The sequence below is a fragment of the Typopeltis vanoorti genome, chromosome 16, assembly GCF_054136105.1.
Source record: "Typopeltis vanoorti isolate ZY-2024b chromosome 16, IOZ_Tvanoo_1.0, whole genome shotgun sequence".
NCBI classification, from domain to species: Eukaryota; Metazoa; Arthropoda; class Arachnida; order Uropygi; family Thelyphonidae; genus Typopeltis; species Typopeltis vanoorti.
The window spans coordinates 34,711,697-34,731,450 of NC_143564.1; the positions used below are offsets into that span (position 1 = coordinate 34,711,697).

The window sequence follows — 19,754 nt, forward strand, 5'->3', positions numbered from 1 at the left end:
AGGTAGAGAGGATCCAGAGGCGAGTGACCAAGATGGTAGCTGGTCTATGGAATGAACCTTACAAGAACAGGTTGAAGATCTGTGGGTTACAGAAATTGGTTGATAGGCAGAAAAGGCATGATATGATTGAGACATTCAAATTACTGAGGGATTTTTTACAAGATTAATTCAGAGGAAATTTTTCAGAACAGGTCTGGTGGTGGGAGAACTAGGGGCCATCTATGGAAACTGAGCAAGAATGTTAGAACTAGGTTTTTTACTTGGAGAGTGGTGAATGAGTGGAATAAGCTGCCAGAGTCTGTTGTGGGTGCCATGACTGTGAATGAGTTCAAAGCAAAGTATGATAGATACTGTACAAATGCTGAATAGTTCTTGACATGATGTTTAGGGCTTCCCTCGATGAGTCTAAGGACTCCTTGGAGTTGTCTGTAATAATAATAATAATAATCATGTGTAATGTTTCAGAGAAATTTACATTTTGCTTTCATACCTGGTGAAAGCTATAGAGACATAAGTAGTCTTGAAAATGAAAGAATGCTTAAGTCTCACACTTGGTGATGAAATTCATCTAACAAATAATGGCAATCAAAGCATCTATACCTACAGTGAGATTCAAACTCAGCCAGCTGGATGGAGAATAATATACTATCCACTTGACCAATCACGCCACCTTATTTTTCAACATATTACTTTTAATAATCCTAATTGCTTTATAGCATCTTTGTTGAGCAACTTTACAATACTAAACCTCAGCATATTAAGTTACATCATTTAGAGGTGATTCATGGTATAATTATCATCAGTTAAACAATCTATATTCTTTGAAATGAATATACTTAGCTCAGTGGCTGAATGAATTTGACTCGTAAATTCAAATTTAATCAGACACGTTGAATTGATTAAATTTGAAGTATATGATGTAATTTTGCTATTCTATCTTTAAATTTCATTTTCTATGTGAGAGTTATAATCAAATGGAAGCTTTTGATGTAAAACTAGGGGATTTGTTATTTGAATTCGTCAATAAAAAAAAAAAGGTAAGTTGTATGATCATGAATCGCATGCAAAGTCTATATATATACACACACACATTTTTTTTACATTTCCTGACTGTTTCAGGTAAGCTGAAGATAGAAGGGATACAGAAAAAATTAATTCAATTCCATACACAGTCTACTCTAAAGAAAATTCACTAAGTGTAATGCTTAATTCCTTTCACATCCATCCATCAGAGTAAGATAATTTGAGAAATTTGTTTCTAGTATGTTATCTAACAGCTACTTCAAAATTTCCCTTAAAAATGTAGGATTCTCCATGATGATGATCCTGAAGAAATTCTTATATTAGTTCAGGCATGATTTCAGTCATTTTAAGTTCACAATATTATTATTAAACGACACCTCCAGGGAGTCAGGACCTCATCAAAAGAGGCAATACTATTTATACCAGCTGCTATACCTGTTCTTGATTTCATTCACACTACTTGTACTTGCACACACAACATCCAACAGCAATCCATTCCAATCACGCAACACTCTATGAGAGAAAAATTAGTCCTCACCCACTTCTAGACAGCATTCATTCTCAACTGACAAGGATGTCCTTGCAACCTTTTCCCACTCTCCATAAAATGAAAAATTCCATCTACTGAAATTCTGTATAACCCTTTCAGAAGTTTGTAAGTGACAATCATATCACCCCTCTTTCTCCTGTTTGCTAGTGTCTGCAGCCTACAAATTCCCAGTCTGTCATCAGAATCAGTATTCCACAATCCTGATATCATTTTTGACAATCTCTCCACTGTACCAGAATCACCACAGAAACCAGACCTGCTACAATAGTCCAAGGTCTTATCAAGGCCTTGTAAAGAGACAAAATGAATTCCTTGCAGAACTCAACATACTCCTCAGGTGGCCATAATTTTTGGCTTTGTAGTTCAGCATGAAACCTTTTCTATATGGAATCTTCATAAACTTAGCACCTTCCCCAGTGAGTACTGCATGATCGCTGTCACCAACCTGAGGCAGAATAGTTACATCTTTAACTGAAACCCTCTCTGACCTATAATCTGCTCTAACAAGTTCCTTCTGTTACATGCTGCTTGAGAAAGTTGTCTTGCAACAGCTCAATAAATTCAATTTCATTCTTCTCATGCAAATTCACAGCTACCCAATCAAAGTTCAGATAATTATGTCCTCCATTACGATTTCTCTTTTCACACCCATCATATTTATTTGGTTGCGCATTTCTTCGTCACTAGCAAATGGTCCACTAGGTCTGTAACAACACTCCACCACATATTTGATTTTGTAAGACTCCACCTCACATCAGATGGCTTCAAACTCGCTGCCACATGATAAAACGTTACTAGTATTGCAGTCATAGGTCTTATCTCTAACTAGATTCAAGTCGCCAGACATAATTAGCAGCATGCTCCCCGCTCTCTGATTCTGTCTATTTTTCCTAAAAATACTGTATCCTTTGCACTCATCAATACCAATTAGTATGTTTGCTTTGATAGCCAGGTCTCACTAATGCCTACAATATGATGTCCTAATATATTAACCAAGCCAACAAGCTCTACTTCTTTGTTTCTGATACTCCTGGCATTCGTATACGGGCATAACTTATTATGCCTGTACACGAATGGGTATAATAAGTGACCTGCATGTTCTTTTGTATACTCTTGTTTGTGGTCTACATGACACAGTTCTTATCTAGTTCCTTACTTATGCACACATACACATGCTTGATAGGTCTGAACCAGATAAACACAGAATTTTTCTCTGTTCATAATCATTTCCATCATTAACACTGTTGTTCTTACCCACTGATTCTCAAGATTCCTCCCATCAGAATCCAGTTTCCCTGACTCTCTGTTTTAGGTCTCATATGAATCAATAATTTTACAAGACTCCTGATGCACAACGCATTCAAGTGAAGGCCATCCCTCTTATACAAATCCAATCTTCCTACAAACTCACTTTACACATCCAAAAACTTGCAGCCATTCCTTCTACACAGCCTATGCATCAAATCATTTGCCATCATAGCCCTTCTTTGTAATTCATTTCTATCATATCTAGGTAATATACTAATGATTTTTACTTTTTCACACTTCACTCTTTCTTCCAACAACCTTTTCATATCGTCTCTCAAAACATTTTCTCTATAATATTCGCATTTCCTCTCTTCATGGAAGAGAGGAAATGCGAAGTCTGCAATACTTAATGAAATGTAAAATTTTCCAAAGATTTATATAAGATTTACCAAAGAGCTAGCAAGATGCTATTAGAAAGGATACATTATATTAAGAAGCTCTTATTTTCAAATAACACTAAAATCTCTAAACCTGAAACTCTACTAGAGAATAATCTCTATCCTGAACATTTTTACTTAATTTGTAGAATTTCTCTTTCCTCAGTCAGATGTGCACACTTAAATTATAAACAGAAGTTGATTCATAAGTTTGAAATATCAGAACAAAGAAGCCATCTGTTCGTTCAGCAGCCATTCAGCTCTGTCCATGACAAATGGGTCATAAATTTAACTAATCAACCTTTCTTTTCCTTTCTTTTAAGCTTACACAGTGATCCAAATGCATTTTTGAAAATTATGGAGACAACTACTGTGTTTGAATAAAAACTTTAGTTTAATATAACTAAGATCTACATTCGACGTTTCAACCTTTATGTCAAGGTCATCTTCTGGAGCATACAACTATACATGGAAAACAAGTTACACTACAATCAAACTGGTTTGTTAAAGATACTGACCAACCGCTACAACAATTGTTGGCCTGAACTCTGGTGAAAAAAAAAAAAATAAATAAATTATACATCAACGCTAGAGTCCTATTATTAGTGTTATCTGTTGGTTGTAGAAATACATTGGGCACAACAACAAGTATCTATCTATATACATATAGTAACATCATGATTATACTTGTACACTCCAGCCAGTTGGTATGGAATGGTTTCTAATACTAGCTGAAGATTGGCTAGAGTCCTGACTTATGCCGGATCTTATATATTATGTAGACTGAATGTGTGCCATCCAGATCCTTGGAATTTTCATGCCATCTTTGTTGTTGATATTTGGGTGGTTTATCAGGATTTCGCAGGCTTCCTTAAATTTCCTTTCATACCAGGTTTTTGTGTGGTGTAAAGAGCAGGTGCTTTTCCAGTTGATTTGGTGTAAGGTGTTGAGCGCATGGTCTGAGAGGCCTACTTCACCATAATGGTTATATTTAATGTGTCTAATGTGTTCTTTCTTGCGTATAGGGATTGTCCGTCCTGTTTCACCAATGTACAGTAAATTACAGATGCAGCGAATGCAATAGACTCCAGGATGTGCTAATGGGAGGAGAGGATCCTTAGAGGAATTGAATATGGTTTTAAGTTTAGTGAGTGGTTTAAAGGTGGCATTGAGGTTATAATGTTGTAGGATTCTGTTGATTTTTTCTGATAACCCTTTAATGTATGGGATGGCTATGGTTTTACTGTAATCTAGATTCGTTTCTGTTGTTGTTTTATGGAGTATTTTATTATTAGTATTTTTGTTATAGCCATTATTTATGAATGTGTCGCTGATGATTTTTAGTTCTTGTTTCAGGGCTTGTTGGTTAGAGCAAATTGTTGTAACTCTGTTTTTAAGGGTGTTAATGACTCCATATTTTTGTGATGGGTAGTGGTCGCGAACATCGTCAACGTATCTAAGCCAGACTGTCGGTCTTAGCGTGACAGAATCAAGAGCCCTTTGCTCAAAGGTTTCCATGTAGAAGTTAGCGATTGGGGGGGGGGGGGAAATAGTGGTGAGCCCATGGCTGTACCTTCTTTTTGTAGGTAAAATTTGTTTTGCCACACAAAGTAACCGGACTGTAGTAAGTGGGTAAAGAGGGCTGTAACGTCGGGAGGAAATTTGTTCTGTAGTAGGAGAATTGTGTCATTGATGGGGACATTAGTGAAAAGGGTAGAAACATCGAAACTGACTAATAAGTCGTCTTTGTCGAATATTATGTTCTTAATTTTGTTTATAAAGTTAATTAATCAACCTTTTACAAGTGATGAATTAAGCGTATTGTCAAAAGGTCCAGATTTTGCAGTAACACTGTGTTGAATGCCTCATTTAGACTTTAGAGTAGATGCAGAAAAAGGCATTAGATAATTATGTACAGCTGACACCAACAAAGTATGGTTTGAGATTGCATAAAATCTGTGCAATCGCAAACCATAGTTTATGCAAAGCTAAGCCTCCTTCTCTGAATATTTCTTTACCTGAATTACAAGCTCTCTGATCTTTATGGCAAAATAATACCACTGTTATAATAAAGTGTGACAAAGGAAGTGCAATGGTTCTGATGGATGCCACTGACTATAACTGCAAACAATGTTTTACTGAAAGATAGATTACTTATAGTATATTCAACAGAGATCCTACACAGTCAGCTAAAGAAATAAAACAATTATTAGATCAAACATATTCCTTAGATATTATACTACTGAAAAGTTATGGATTCATCTCATGATCATTCCCCCACATATTTACAGATTTCATTCTTATAGTGAGAATATAGTGAAAAAGTGCAAATCTAGTTATTCATTATGTCCAATAATTGATTTCATAGTGATCTCCTACTTATTATTTGGCAAAATATATTTCAAGACTTACACGAAACTTTACTGAAAAAACCACCTCTTATATCAAAAAGAATTACGACTTTAAAAAAAGATTAAAGATCTTCAACTTCAAGAATATGAAATGATGGTTTCTTTTGATGTAGCTTCTCTGTTTACAAACATACACTTTAAGAAACTCTATAGCTTTTACAAGTAGATTTCCCTGATGATATTGTTAAATTATTTAAGTTTACTATCAATGCTGGTAATTTTATAAGTGTAAAAAATTGTTTCAATAAATTGATGGAACTGAAATGGGCAGTCCTATATCTTCACACTCCGAAACAGAACTATTTTAATTTCTAGATAAAATGAACTCATACACTTGCATTAAATTCATTACTGAACATAATTTTACCAAAACAGCCTTCCTTTTTGGGATACTTTAATACATTGTAACTCTGCTGACAATACTGAATTTTCTGTTTATGGGAGGCCATCCTTTACAGGTAGACATGCATCTTCACATCATTATTCTTCACAAAAAATAGTATTCCAGAGTATTTTAATAATAAAGTGAGAGCAGACACCTTTTGTCTACTTGTATATGTGAAATATATGATTTCTACATTACTTCAATGTTGGTATCTCTTCCTATTAATGCATAGAATTATATACATCTGTAAGGATGTGTGCTTTGCATAATGGGATACTAAGGCTACTGATGTGAAGTCATTAATTTCTAAATACAAGTAGCCCAGTTATGAAGATATTTCACATGCATACATTGTCTGCTTATACCTGGATAAAAGATTAAACTAAGAATATAATTTCTTGGTATCTTTAACTTATAAAATAACCAAGTGAAAACAGTTTCAGCATCTGTCTCTAATCCAGAGTATTTTAATAATAAGGTGAGAGTAGACGCCTTTTGTCTGCTTGTATATGTGAAATATATGACTTTTACATGACTCCAATGTTGGTGTCTCTTCTGGATCCCACTGATGACATTTTAAAAATGTTTGTTCTTTGGGTTTGCTTGCTTCCTGGGGAGTAGAGAAGCTCTGCTTTGTGGTGGTTTTTTGTCTGTCATTAAGTGAAGACTTCTAAGTTTCCTGTTCTAGAGTGATTCAGGTCAGGAGTGACCTGACTTCTGGATCCCACTGATGACCTTTTAAAAATGTTTGTTCTTTGGGTTTGCTTGCTTCCTGGGGAGTAGAGAAGCTCTGCTCTGACCCTCTCTTCTGGATCCCACTGATGACATTTTAAAAATGTTTGTTCTTTGGGTTTGCTTGCTTCCTGGGGAGTAGAGAAGCTCTGCTTTGTGGTGGTTTTTTGTCTGTCATTAAGTGAAGACTTCTAAGTTTCCTGTTCTAGAGTGATTCAGGTCAGGAGTGACCTGACTTCTGGATCCCACTGATGACCTTTTAAAAATGTTTGTTCTTTGGGTTTGCTTGCTTCCTGGGGAGTAGAGAAGCTCTACTCTGACCCTCTCTTCTGGATCCCACTGTCATCAGTGGGATCCAGAAGATATTTCTGGATCCCACTGTCAAGCAAGCAAACCCAAAGAACATCAGGTTGTTCTTTGGGTTTGCTTGCTTCCTGGGGAGTAGAGAAGCTCTGCTTTGTGGTGGTTTTTTGTCTGTCATTAAGTGAAGCCTTCTAAGTTTCCTGTCCTAGAGTGATTCAGGTCAGGAGTGATAAGTTTAGTAGTGATCCTTCAGGGTTGCTCAGTGAGGTTTAGAGTGATCTTGTATATCACTCAGTTTTTGGAGAGGTATCCTAAACTCTAACATACCCCAATAAAGGTCGAAACCAGTCTGTGCGGTGGTCCTTCCTATAATGAATATCACTATATACAGCTATAAGGATGTGTGCTTTGTATTATGGGATGCTAAGGCAATTGATTGAAGTCATTAACTTCTATATACAAGTAGATGAGTAGTGAAGATACTCCACACTCAAACATTGTTTGCTTACATTTGGATAAAGGATGAAACCAAGAACAGAATTTGGCATTTTTAATTTATAGTATAACAAGTGAAAAAAACATAAATAATAATTACAAGCGTTAGCATTAATTAAAATTAAAACTAAAAAGTTGGATGTGGTACTCAATAGTATATATTAGTCCTCAATCAGAATGTAATTGAAGGGGCACCTTAAAGGGGCATCAGAACAAATAGCATGAGCTCTTCAAAAGTTTTTCTTCACACACTACTCTCAAACCATTCCCTGAAAGTATCTCCTTTACTACTCTCCACTAAGAATAAATTACTTTCCTAAATCCTTGCCAGGTATATATATCAAATACCTTGTTCTTGTCAGCTATGCTATTTTGGAAAGATTGGTCCATTTTGCTGACATGAGAAACCAGTACATCAAATATAATCTGATAAATCTGAGCTTGCTTCCCAGGCCATTAACACCAACCACAGAATTTGATGGAATCAGACTGAGATATTTCACTCAAGTATATTTAAATTTGACTCTTCCTGGAAACATGAAATTGTAATTATGACATCCCCCCCCCCACCCCCCCCCCCCCCCACCCCCCCCCCCCCCCACCCCCCCCCCCCCCCACCCCCCCCCCCCCCCACCCCCCCCCCCCCCCACCCCCCCCCCCCCCCACCCCCCCCCCCCCCCACCCCCCCCCCCCCCCACCCCCCCCCCCCCCCACCCCCCCCCCCCCCCACCCCCCCCCCCCCCCACCCCCCCCCCCCCCCACCCCCCCCCCCCCCCACCCCCCCCCCCCCCCACCCCCCCCCCCCCCCACCCCCCCCCCCCCCCACCCCCCCCCCCCCCCACCCCCCCCCCCCCCCACCCCCCCCCCCCCCCACCCCCCCCCCCCCCCACCCCCCCCCCCCCCCACCCCCCCCCCCCCCCACCCCCCCCCCCCCCCACCCCCCCCCCCCCCCACCCCCCCCCCCCCCCACCCCCCCCCCCCCCCACCCCCCCCCCCCCCCACCCCCCCCCCCCCCCACCCCCCCCCCCCCCCACCCCCCCCCCCCCCCACCCCCCCCCACTACAGACCTTTAGATTATGATCACACAAAATCAAAAATCAAGAAATTAAAAAAGCTTACTCAAAAAAAGTTTCTTTCTGTACTCCTGATATCACAAAAAAACTCAAACCCTTCAGTTACCCCCCCCCCCCCAAGATTCCTCCCTATGACCACTAATTCTCCCTGCTATAAATCATCCAAACAGTTAGCAAAATCTCTTGTCTTCCTTACTGGTAATATCACATCATACATAAAAAATTCTTCCCATTTATAAACAGATAAAGGGTAACTATGGGGTGTCCCATCTCACTCCCCTTAGGGCAAGCCATATATTCCCTCCCATGGAAGATTTTGAAAAACAAGCTCTTTACTCAGTCCCTCTCAAACCTTCTATCTAGTTGAGATATGTAGATGATCTCCTTTCTATTCGGTCTCATGGCCCAGACACATCAGATACTTTTCTATGTCACCTCAATAGCTTTCACCCTAGAATGCAATTTACAATGGAAACGGAAAATAATAATAGTCTGGCCTTTCTAGACGCCTTGGTCACCTGCCTATCTAATGGTAACCTGTCCTTTTCAGTATATAAGAAACCCACTCACACAGGCAGATACATTCACACACAAACTTTCCCATCACCCCCCCCCCCCCTCAACAATATGGTATCATAAAAACACTAACCCATAGAGCTTATAACCTTTGTTCCAATGAGATCTCTCTTGCAACAGAATTCAATCCTATACACCACACTTTTCTACCCAATGGTTACAGTTTCCACAATATATATATATAAAAAAAATCATTCTCCTAATCCACAACCTTATCTTAAGAAAGATTTTAGGAATGCTATCATCATCATCCTCTATGTCCAAGGCATGCCAGAAAAAATATCCAGAATGTTAAAGAAATAAATCTTTGCACCACGTTCAGGCCCCACTTAAAACTAGCTACTCTTATTTGCTCCACTAAAGATAAATTCCCTCCCGTGCCAGATTCACCATAGTCATGACTGCAGATGTATTTTTTTATGTTCTTCCATTTGGATGGTAGCTGATCTTCCTGTCTGTCCATAGTAGGCCAACTTGCAGGAACAAAGGACTCTGTATATACCTGGAACTGAGATGGGAGGGAATTTATCTTTTGATTCCACGAGCAATAAATCAAATGAAAAAAGACCATGCTCCATGACAGTAAATTTAGAAGAGAAAGACTGTAGAGAGGGCACTGTTATCTTAACTAATTAATTTTGCTCTGTTTTGTCCTGAAAAAAAATTTTTTTCACATATGGTATCCACATGAAATCTAAAAGATTATATTAGTGAAATGGATTAATAAGCTTACCCTCACATTAAGACACTTTCCCCAGTCTTTACTATATACATACACCCCAATTAGAATATCTCCTGCAGGTCTCTAAAGAGGAACATAACAATATATATTAATATATTTTCATTTATTATTTGTTCTATTAAAATGTCCTACTTTTTAGTTTTTCCAAGTGGAAACTTATGATAACCATAATGATTTGCAATGCCATTAACTATCAAAAATGGTACTAAAACCTATTTAATATATTTAAATGATACCTACAGAAGTTGCTGGATACAGATATCTCTCAAAATAGCAAGCGTGTGATAATATAGGGATGTGACTGACTTTTTTTTTAAGTAGTTTGTTATAGCAAGCAGATTCATTCTGCTTGCTATAACAAAGCAGAGTGAATGTGTCTGTATTGTGAAAACTAACTACCTTTGACATAATGATGTTGAAGTGCTGGGAGAAATTTGGCTGCTTAGAAAGAGAGATTTGATTTGATGGCACAAAGACATCAAAGGTCATACTGTGCCAGGACACAGGTTACATAGCCTCTTGGCTGGAGAGCAGATATGCTAACCACTAGCCAACCAGGCCAGGGGCTCAACTTTAGTGAGTACAGGCATGGCAAACCCGAGGTACCTGATGTTGGACCATGCCTTACTTCATGTAATATACATCTGTTATATTATCTGTAGACCAGTCCCTCCTCTTCCTTTCTTGCTTTTTTCTTCTCTCTCTCTTTATTATTTTTTTATTTTTTATGTTGGGCCCATATACAGGAGGTTGGCTGGTCAACCTATAGTACGGTAGTACTGTATATGGGTTGTGAAAGGAGAAACTTGTTTACATTTGATTTGAACACCTGTATATTGTATTCCTTGGGAAATACGTCAGGGGGAAGACTGTTCCACAGTACTGCAGTAGCAGGGATGAATGAGGAGGAGAAGAAACTTGTTCTGTGGGTTTCGAGGTGTACTATAAAAGGATGTTGGGCAGCCAGTGCCAGATTTACGTATAAGCTAAAAAAGCTACAGCTTAGGGCCTCGCAATCTGCCGGGGCCTCAAATAAAAAAACCAGCTGATGTAATTTAAAACAGTAGGGGGGGCCCCCTCTGGGTTTTGTATAGCTTAGATCCTCAACAAGTCTAAATCCGGCCCTGTGGGCAGCAGCTGTACATGTTCCAATGGGCTTAGTACAGGGTGGAGGAATTATTGATGCTGTTTCAGATGAACCTTTCCCGTGAAAGTATTTATAGAACATACGGATTGCAGAGACCAAGCGTCTATGTGAAAGTGGGGGGAGCGAGTTGGTGAAGGATGGGTCATTTATTAGTCTAATTGCAATCCTCTCTATGGAATCAAGCATTTTGAGGGAGCTTTTTGGAGCTCCACTCCAGATGTGAGAGCAGTACTCGGGAGCTGGGCGGATTTGTGACTTGTATAGTGTTAACAGCGGTTTAGGGGGAAGCTCCTTTCCCCCCAATGCTATTAGAGTATTCAAGGGCTAGGGGTGAATCTTTGTTATTTTGCTGTGTCATTTCATCTTATGCACTATTGTGAGGCACCAACCTGTCTGGCCAGCGTAGTGCTATAAGGCCAAATACCCCACCCCCATGAGGACAATGTAAATGATGAATCAAGTAGGAAAATTACATACTGGCTCGTCCATTGCCCAACATAAATAGGAAAGCATCTTGGACTTAGGTAGAAGGTCTAGGTCAAAAAATATGCTACAGTGTCCACTATCTACAATGAGACCACCTACAATGCACAATGACAGAAGGATATTAGTAGGAACATGTAATTGCAATCTCTACGGGATAATGATAGATTGGAAGAAACGACAAAGGAATTGGACCATATAAAATGGGATGTTGTGGGCCTATCAGATAGAAGGAAAGAAGAAATATAAGAAGAAAAAATATAAGAAGGAAAGAAGAAATTCTCATGCAATTAAAAGATGGACATCTACTCTACTACTGTGAATGTGAAAGAAACTCAACTGGTGGTGTAGGATTCCTAATAAATAAAACACTCAAGGACAATGTCTTGTTTGTTAATAAAATAACATCAAGAATAGCTGAACTAAGTTTCTTCATAAACAAAAGATACCAACTGAAAATTATACAAATATATGCAACCATGGACCATCCAGATGAAGAGATAGATTTCTATGAAACATTAGAATACACATTAAATAATTCTAAAGAATTGTACATAATTATAATAGGTGACTTTAATGCCAAGATTGGAAGCAGAGATGACCATTTGAACTCCATCGGTAAATTTGGATTTGGACAGAGGAATAAAAGAAGAGAAAGACTTATTGAATTCGCAGAAGAAAATAACCTCTTTATTATGAACAGCTTTTTCAAGAAGAAAATCAACCGAAAATGGACAAACCTATAATGAAATAGACTTCATCCTCTCCAACAAAAGATATATAATAATAATACCAAAGTGCTTAATAGATTCAATACAGGAAGTGACCACAGACTAGTAAGGGCAAAAGTATGGATCAACCAAAAATGGGAACAGAATAAGCTTATAAGAAAAAAAAGTTCAATTTAGTGAATCTACAAAAACTTCTATACAATAAAAGCTGTTATAAAGAGTCACTCAAAAATGAACTAAAAAAGTGAAACACAGCTACTACCACCATCGATGATGCTAATGAAATATTAACAAAATCTCTCTTGAATTGTGCACTAGAAATAGGAGGTGTAAAAAGTCACCAAAGAGAAGAAAAGAGATTTGAATGAGATCAATAAAATAGAATATTCAGAAATTCGTAAAATTTATGAAATTTGTAATACGCAAAAGGATAAAACATGAAATTAGATCATATAATACTAGAAAATTAAAGAAACAATAGTAATATGAAGGTCCCAAGACAAACATTATCAGTTGGAACAAGGGAAATAGCTGCTGTAAGAGGAAAAAATAGTGAACTTATATATATATATATATATATATATATATATATATATATATATATATATATATAAAATTGAGATGAATTAATCAAAAGAATTCAAGAATTTTATACTGAACTCTATGAAGACAATGATGCCATTGAGATCTTACAAGGTGAAGTGGAAATGGCACTGCAGGAAATGAAGAATGGAAAGGCCCCAGGAGAAGATGGAATTATGGTAGACTTCTTAAAACTGGGAGGAAGCCCTGTCATCAAAGAGCTGACTGAACTCTTTAATAAATGCCTAAAATAGAGAAAAATTCCAAAAAATTGGATCAATTCACTTCTAATATTAATTTTTAAAAAGGGCAATAAGGAAGAAATTAAAAACTACAGACCTATAAAGCCTACTCCCCACCATATATAAAGTCTTCACAAAAATTATAAATAATAGAATAAAATCTAAACTTGAGAGAATGCAATCCTGTGAACAAGCTGGATTTAGGAAGAATTACAATACTTTGGACTATATTCACACATTAAGACAGCTCTTTGAAAAATCAATTGAATACAATAAATCCTTATGCCTGGCCTATATAGACTATGAAAAAGCATTTGATTCAGTTAAAACATCTGCAACATTAGAAACTCTTGAAACCCAGGGAACTGAGAAACCATATTGTTTATTATTTTAACAGTATAATAGAACACAGAAACTAAGTAAATAATTAATTTATTAACTTGATGCTGATATTTCGCTGGTGTTATAACCAGCATCTTCAGAGCACAAAAACACTGTTTGTCACAATACGCGAGACTAAAACAACATGGTGTACTTAAACAAAATTGTAGCAGCAACACAAAGACTAGAGTCCTGATTTTGGCGCCCTCTATCTGAAAAAAAAAAAATTGGCTGCTACAATTTTGTTTAAGTACACCATGTTGTTTTAGTCTCGCGTATTGTGACAAACAGTGTTTTTGTGCTCTGAAGATGCTAGTTATAACACCAGCGAAATATCAGCATCAAGTTAATAAATTAATTATTTACTTAGTTTCTGTGTTCTATTATACCGTTAAAATAATAAACAACATGTTCGACGAACACATAAGTCTGTCCACACGTTTGAGAAACCATATATTGAAACACTAAAACATATTTATAATAATGCAACTTCTGTAATTAAATTATATAAAAAACAGTGAAAAGTTTCCAGTACAAAAAAAGGCATCCAGAAAGGTGATACTATATCTCCCAAACTATTTACAACTGCATTATAAGAAGTCTTTAGAAGCTTTGATCGGGAAACAAAAGGAATAAACATAAATGAAGAAAGGCTGCATCATCTGAAATTTGCAGATGATATTGTCCTAATAGATAATCTTGAAGAAAGGCTAAATCAGCTAAATGAAGCCTCCAGAGTAATTGGATTAAAAATAGAGAAAAAACAAAAATAATGATGAATAAATACATAAACCAACCACAGAACTGTCAAAGTTGAAAACCATGAAATAGAACAAGTTACTTCATATGTATATTTGGGCCAATTGTTATCCTTTGAGGATTGCCAAAGAAAAGAGATTGAACAAAGAATTCACCTTGGATGGATGGCTTATGGGAAAATGAGACATATTCAGTAGTGACATCCCTGTGAGTCTAAAAAGGAAAGCTTTTGAACAGTGCATACTTCCTGTCCTAACATATGAGGGAGAAACATGGACTTTAACAGAAGCCCTAAACAAAAAGCTGAGAAGATGAAAAGAAGTATACTAAAAATAATATTAAGAGATAAGAAGACAAATACCTGGATAAGATCTCAAACAGGTATCATGGATATTGTAAAATACATTAAACAGGCTAAGTGGAGATGGGCTGGTCATATTGCCAGATGCAATGATGAGAGATGGACTAGAAAAACAACAGAGTGGAGACCAATGGATGGAGCAAGACAAAGAGGAAGACTGAGAAGAAAGTGGAGGGATGAACTGGAACAAATTGCAGGAGTGAGATGGATGGGAGAGGCAGAAAAATCATCTTCATCTAGCAGTAGACAGAACCAAAAGGTTGAAGAAGAAGAATATGTCCAATATTTCGACAAAGTCAAACTGCCATCACCAGGGAACAAAATACCATAAGATATATGCATGCAGGCACTTCATTAAGTAATGAAGATGAAGCATGTCAACTGAAAGTAGGCCTAAAGTTCTAAATAGTGTCCCCTTAATGAGCTAAATGTTCTTGGCTATTGAGCTGAAGTATGGAGGACGACAGCTTCCCAAATTTGTTATGGTTAGGGTAGTTTCTTTATTAACAATCGACATCCCAGTATCCAATTCATATTAGAAACCGAAAATGACAACAGTTGCCTCTTTCTAGACACTTTAAAATTACATGCCAGCCTGATGGATCCCTGGAGTTCTCTGTTTACAGAAAATTCACAAACACACACTGGTAGATACATTTGTGAACAGTATGGAATTATTAAAACTTTATATAACAGGGCAAAATGAATTATTTCAGATAACAGTGTCCTCTCCACTGAACTTGTCCACCTTCACAAAACCTTCTTAGCCAATGGCTACAATTCCTTATCCAAAAACATCTCCAAGACCACACATCCTTTTCTCTCCCTCAAGAACAGAGTCCACATCAAAGCTATCACAACTCCATATATCCAAGCACATTTGCAAAACTAACAAAAATCTTTAAAAAATAAAACTTACAGACAGTGTTGCCAATTTAGCTTTTTTTTTTCTTCCCTAGAAATTTCCCTTTTCTTCCTCCAAAAATTTTAATCTATTACTCCAAATCTAGCTGCTTCAGAACTAGTTTCAGCTCTTTTTAGTTGTTTTTATAACTTACTGTTAAAGAAATTGTTTCAAAAGTTTTCCAGATGTTCGCATTTGATAAGGAATTGTATTGTACGTCTGGTGCGAGCATCGTATACATTTCAAACGCATGACAACGGCAGTCAGTCACGTGGCCCAACAGTCTGCCATTTTGTCGCCTTAAAGGTACAAGTTAGTCTTTGCACCACGTTTTGGTTGGTAGTTACGATAGCGAGTGGGAAGTTTTCAAAGACTAATTGTAATTAGTTGCAGAGCATTGTATACCCTTCTTCAAAAATGAGCAAAGAGAAAAATAAAGCTTACAAACAAAAATTTAGGGAGGGAGTGGTTGCAAATGGGAATGTTTAGTAAATGGTTGTGTGAAATTCCTGGTGATGATACAAAAGGCCACTGTAAGTTTTGCAGATGTGATACAGCTGTTAAATATTGTCACCTTGTAAAGCATAGCGAAACTAAGAAACATCTTGGTGCAGTTCCATATAAGGCTGTTCCTATTACAAATATGCTTGTGAAAAAGTATGATGTGAGACAGCAAACTTTGAAGGTAGGTTAGCATTATTTCTTTGTCACTTATCATTCAACAGTTACGATCATTTAGTAGATCTTTGCAAAAATATCATCCGAGACCGTCTAATTATGCCAAAGGTAAAAATGTACTGAACTAAGTGCTCTGCAATTGTAAAGAATATTCTAAGTGAGCATTTTGAAGAAGATCTAGTTGCGGACATTGGAGATGAAAATTTCAGCTTGCTAATAGAGGAATCGAATGATATCACAGTGAATAAGATTTTAGGAATGGCCATCATTTAATATTGCAAGAAATTCAACAATATTATGCATACATTTCTGAGCATGATGGTTCTAGAAAAGTGTAATGCTAGTGGTATTGTGGCTGCACTGAAAAAAGAGCTCTTACCCAAGAAACTGGACATTAAAAATCTCATTGCAATTGGTACAGACAATGTTAGTGATACGGTTGGTGTCAATATTGGCGTTTATGAACAACTGAAGCCATATATTCCCTCCTTAATTTTAATTAGATGTGTATGCCATTCATCACAACTGGCAGTGTCTCACACTTGTGCAGAATCTCTTCCAAGAAAATTAGAATTTTTAGTTGCCGAAACGTATAAGTAGTTTTCACATTCTTCTTCAAGACAAGCAGCATACAAAGAGCTGTATCAAACTATCAACGAAAATGATGCTCCTCTGAAAATTGTAAGCACTTGTGTAACGAGGTGGCTCTCCATTGAACCTGCAAGTAGACAGAATTCTCAAGCCAGTGGTTGGAATTAAAAACTCACTTCGAAGTAGTAAGTGTGACTGAGAAATGTTACAAAGCTCAAATTTTGTGGAAGATGTACAAAGATGAAAGGAATCTGTTGTACCTTTTATTTTTGCATCCTTTTCTAGTTCAAGCTCAGCAGGTTAACAAAATGTTTGAATCTAACAATGCGGATAAGATGAGATTATTTGAAGACCTTTCTCGTTTGATTGGCCCTATTGCTATGTTAGTGCTACCATCATCCACAGTCGACCCTCTAGAGTCTGAGATTGATGACTATTTGGATCCCAATCCAAATCTTGGTTATACATTTGAAAGAAAAATTTCGGAATTGATGATACAAAAGAAAATAATGCAAAATGATGAGTGAATTCTTAAAAGTTGAGCAAGACAGTTTCTTCTTGGTCTGTTCAAACAGCTTAACACGTTCGCTGCTACACTACTCGGGCATAGTTTGTTACCGCACGCCAAGCAATTTCACTTCTTCAAGGTCAGTATGGGTAATCTCGTTGCCTGTGGTAATCGACATACGAGTATATTTGTAGTTGGCTTGTGAGGCTCATTTACCATCTATGAGTATACACACTTTCGCTGCTAGCTCCGCATGCCAAGTATTTTCACTTCTTCAAGGTCAGTACAGGTAATCTCATTGCCGGCGGTAAGCGTCATAAGAGTATATTCGTAGTCGGCTTGTGATGATCATATACCAACTATGAGAATACTCGTAGTTGGCAGCGAACGTGTTAAGCAAAGGTTACCTGAAAACTTGAATATTTTAAGAACGATGTCTTCTTTTTCTGTTGACAATACCCTAAAACATATAAAAGAACCTGTTACTCCCATCTTAGAAATAATGCTGAAACAGAAAAAGATGTTGCTGCTGAATACCAGCACAATACTATCCACTTAAATAAATGGACAAATATAGAAAACACTGAGCTATTCTGGACTGAAGTACAAGAATATAAAGATGCATCTGGAATGAATCCAATTAAAGAAATTGCTCAGTGTGCAATAAATTTATTAATACTTCCAAATTCTAATGTGGAAATTGAACGAATTTTTAGTTCCATGAATATAGTTAAAACTAAATTAAGAAACAAGATGGAATTGCCCATGCTGACAGCTATTTTCTCAGTCAAGTATGGCCTGAGGCATAACTTGACTGAGAAAATGCTGTACAGACTATCATTTACCAGCATCTACATTGAGTAATATTGGAACGATGGCCACATATAATAAAGCTGAAAATCTAATTGAAAACATGGGTGAATTAAGTGTAGAAGACCACATGGAAGATGTATTTAGCCACTTATATGCAAGTATCGTCCGCGCGGTTAGCCTAGTGGCTTTGCGCTTCGCAACCATATGCCTGGGGAAGGAGTGTCCTAGGTTCGATTCCCGTCGGAGACGTGAGGAGCTGAAGGATCTTCCTCAGTCATAGCCAAGTTAGCCGGTCTTGGGCGCGGGCAGTAGGGTTTTTTCCGCCAGTTTATCTGGTGTTTTTCATCCCGCAAGCAGGCAAACCGGCCCCTTGAACACACAGGGATACAGCCAAGAATACCTTGAGGCATAGGAGTGACCATTCTATCCTCGTATTTCGGTTACGAAATCCAAGCATGCTTGGAAGGTTGTGGGCCTTAAAGGCCTGTTAAAGCCATTGAGATAGATAGATATGCAAGTATCACTTCAACTTGAATAAAGTAAGTAACTTAAAAGTATCAGCTACTACTTTTAAAATTTTACCTTCAAATTTTTATTTTTAACTCCTTTTTAGCTCTTTTTTTTTTAAGATTTAGCTGTTTTTAGTAATTTTCATTTGGCAACACTACTTACAGACCCCATCCTCCAACAGCCAAGAATACCTAATTTAATTAAATAGTGCTGCCTCCACTTGGTTGGGAGGCAGCACTATTTAGGCCCATTCTCAGTTGACATGCTTTATCTTCATTACTTAGTGTAGTGCCCATATATATGTATGTTATATTTCGTTTCCTGATGATTGTAATTTGACTTTGCCGAAATATTTGAAGTATCAATTAAATTTATTTTAGTTAATATACTGTCCGACCACTGATGCGAGACCTCTTGACACTTCTGCACATGGCAGAAGAAGGCGAATCCATTCTGAAAATAGGGTAATCAATGCTTTTCGTAGGATAGGCATTTATTATTACACATCAGAAAATTACCTTTCTTTTAAAATTCTAGTTTTTAAAGTGGTAACTACTTTGCTTGTATAACAGTTGGAAAATGCCATATTTTCCAGTGATGCATTGTATTGCTTGGTCTCTTCATGTCTAAGGACTCATGACACTAGCCACATCTCTCCATTTCTTTGTCTTTTGTTACAGCAGTGGCCAACTCCAAAGTAAGTCGTGATCTTTTTAATCAGGTCCAACCATCTTGATCTTGGGCATCCTCTTTTTCTTTTCACTTTGCCCTGGATGAAAGTTTTTCCAGGTTGCCATTTTTACATCTTGAAACGTGACTGAAATATTTGAGAATTCTTTCATTTACAATGTCACATAGCCGCCTCTTAATTTTTAGATGATTTATTATACTTTCATTAGACCCTTTGTCCATCCAGAAGACTTTCTCCTTTTCCAGCACCATGTCTCAAAACTGTTTATCTTGTCCATATCTTTTTTACTGAGTGTCCAAGATTTTTTCTTCTTCTGCAGCTTCTCCCACTTAAGTGGGGTCACTGTTTCTTATGAGTCTCCTCCACACCTTCCTGTCTTGGGCTGTCACCACATCCAA

The 19,754-nt window shown here is 37.4% G+C and overlaps 1 protein-coding gene across 4 annotated transcripts in view; it reads right to left on the minus strand.

The window, feature by feature from the left end:
- The window catches only part of RhoGAP15B (RhoGAP_ARAP and RA_ARAPs domain-containing protein RhoGAP15B), a 339,597-nt gene that overhangs the window by 86,030 nt on the left and 233,813 nt on the right, over positions 1-19,754 (minus strand). For 3 of the 4 annotated variants that reach the window (XM_090405963.1, XM_090405964.1, XM_090405965.1), the window contains exon 13: positions 9,967-10,038. The exons of the other annotated variant lie outside the window; for it this stretch is intronic. In XM_090405963.1, the coding sequence (XP_090262089.1) occupies positions 9,967-10,038 (72 nt within the window). The remainder of the gene's footprint in view (positions 1-9,966; positions 10,039-19,754) is intronic. 4 annotated transcript variants of the gene reach the window in all.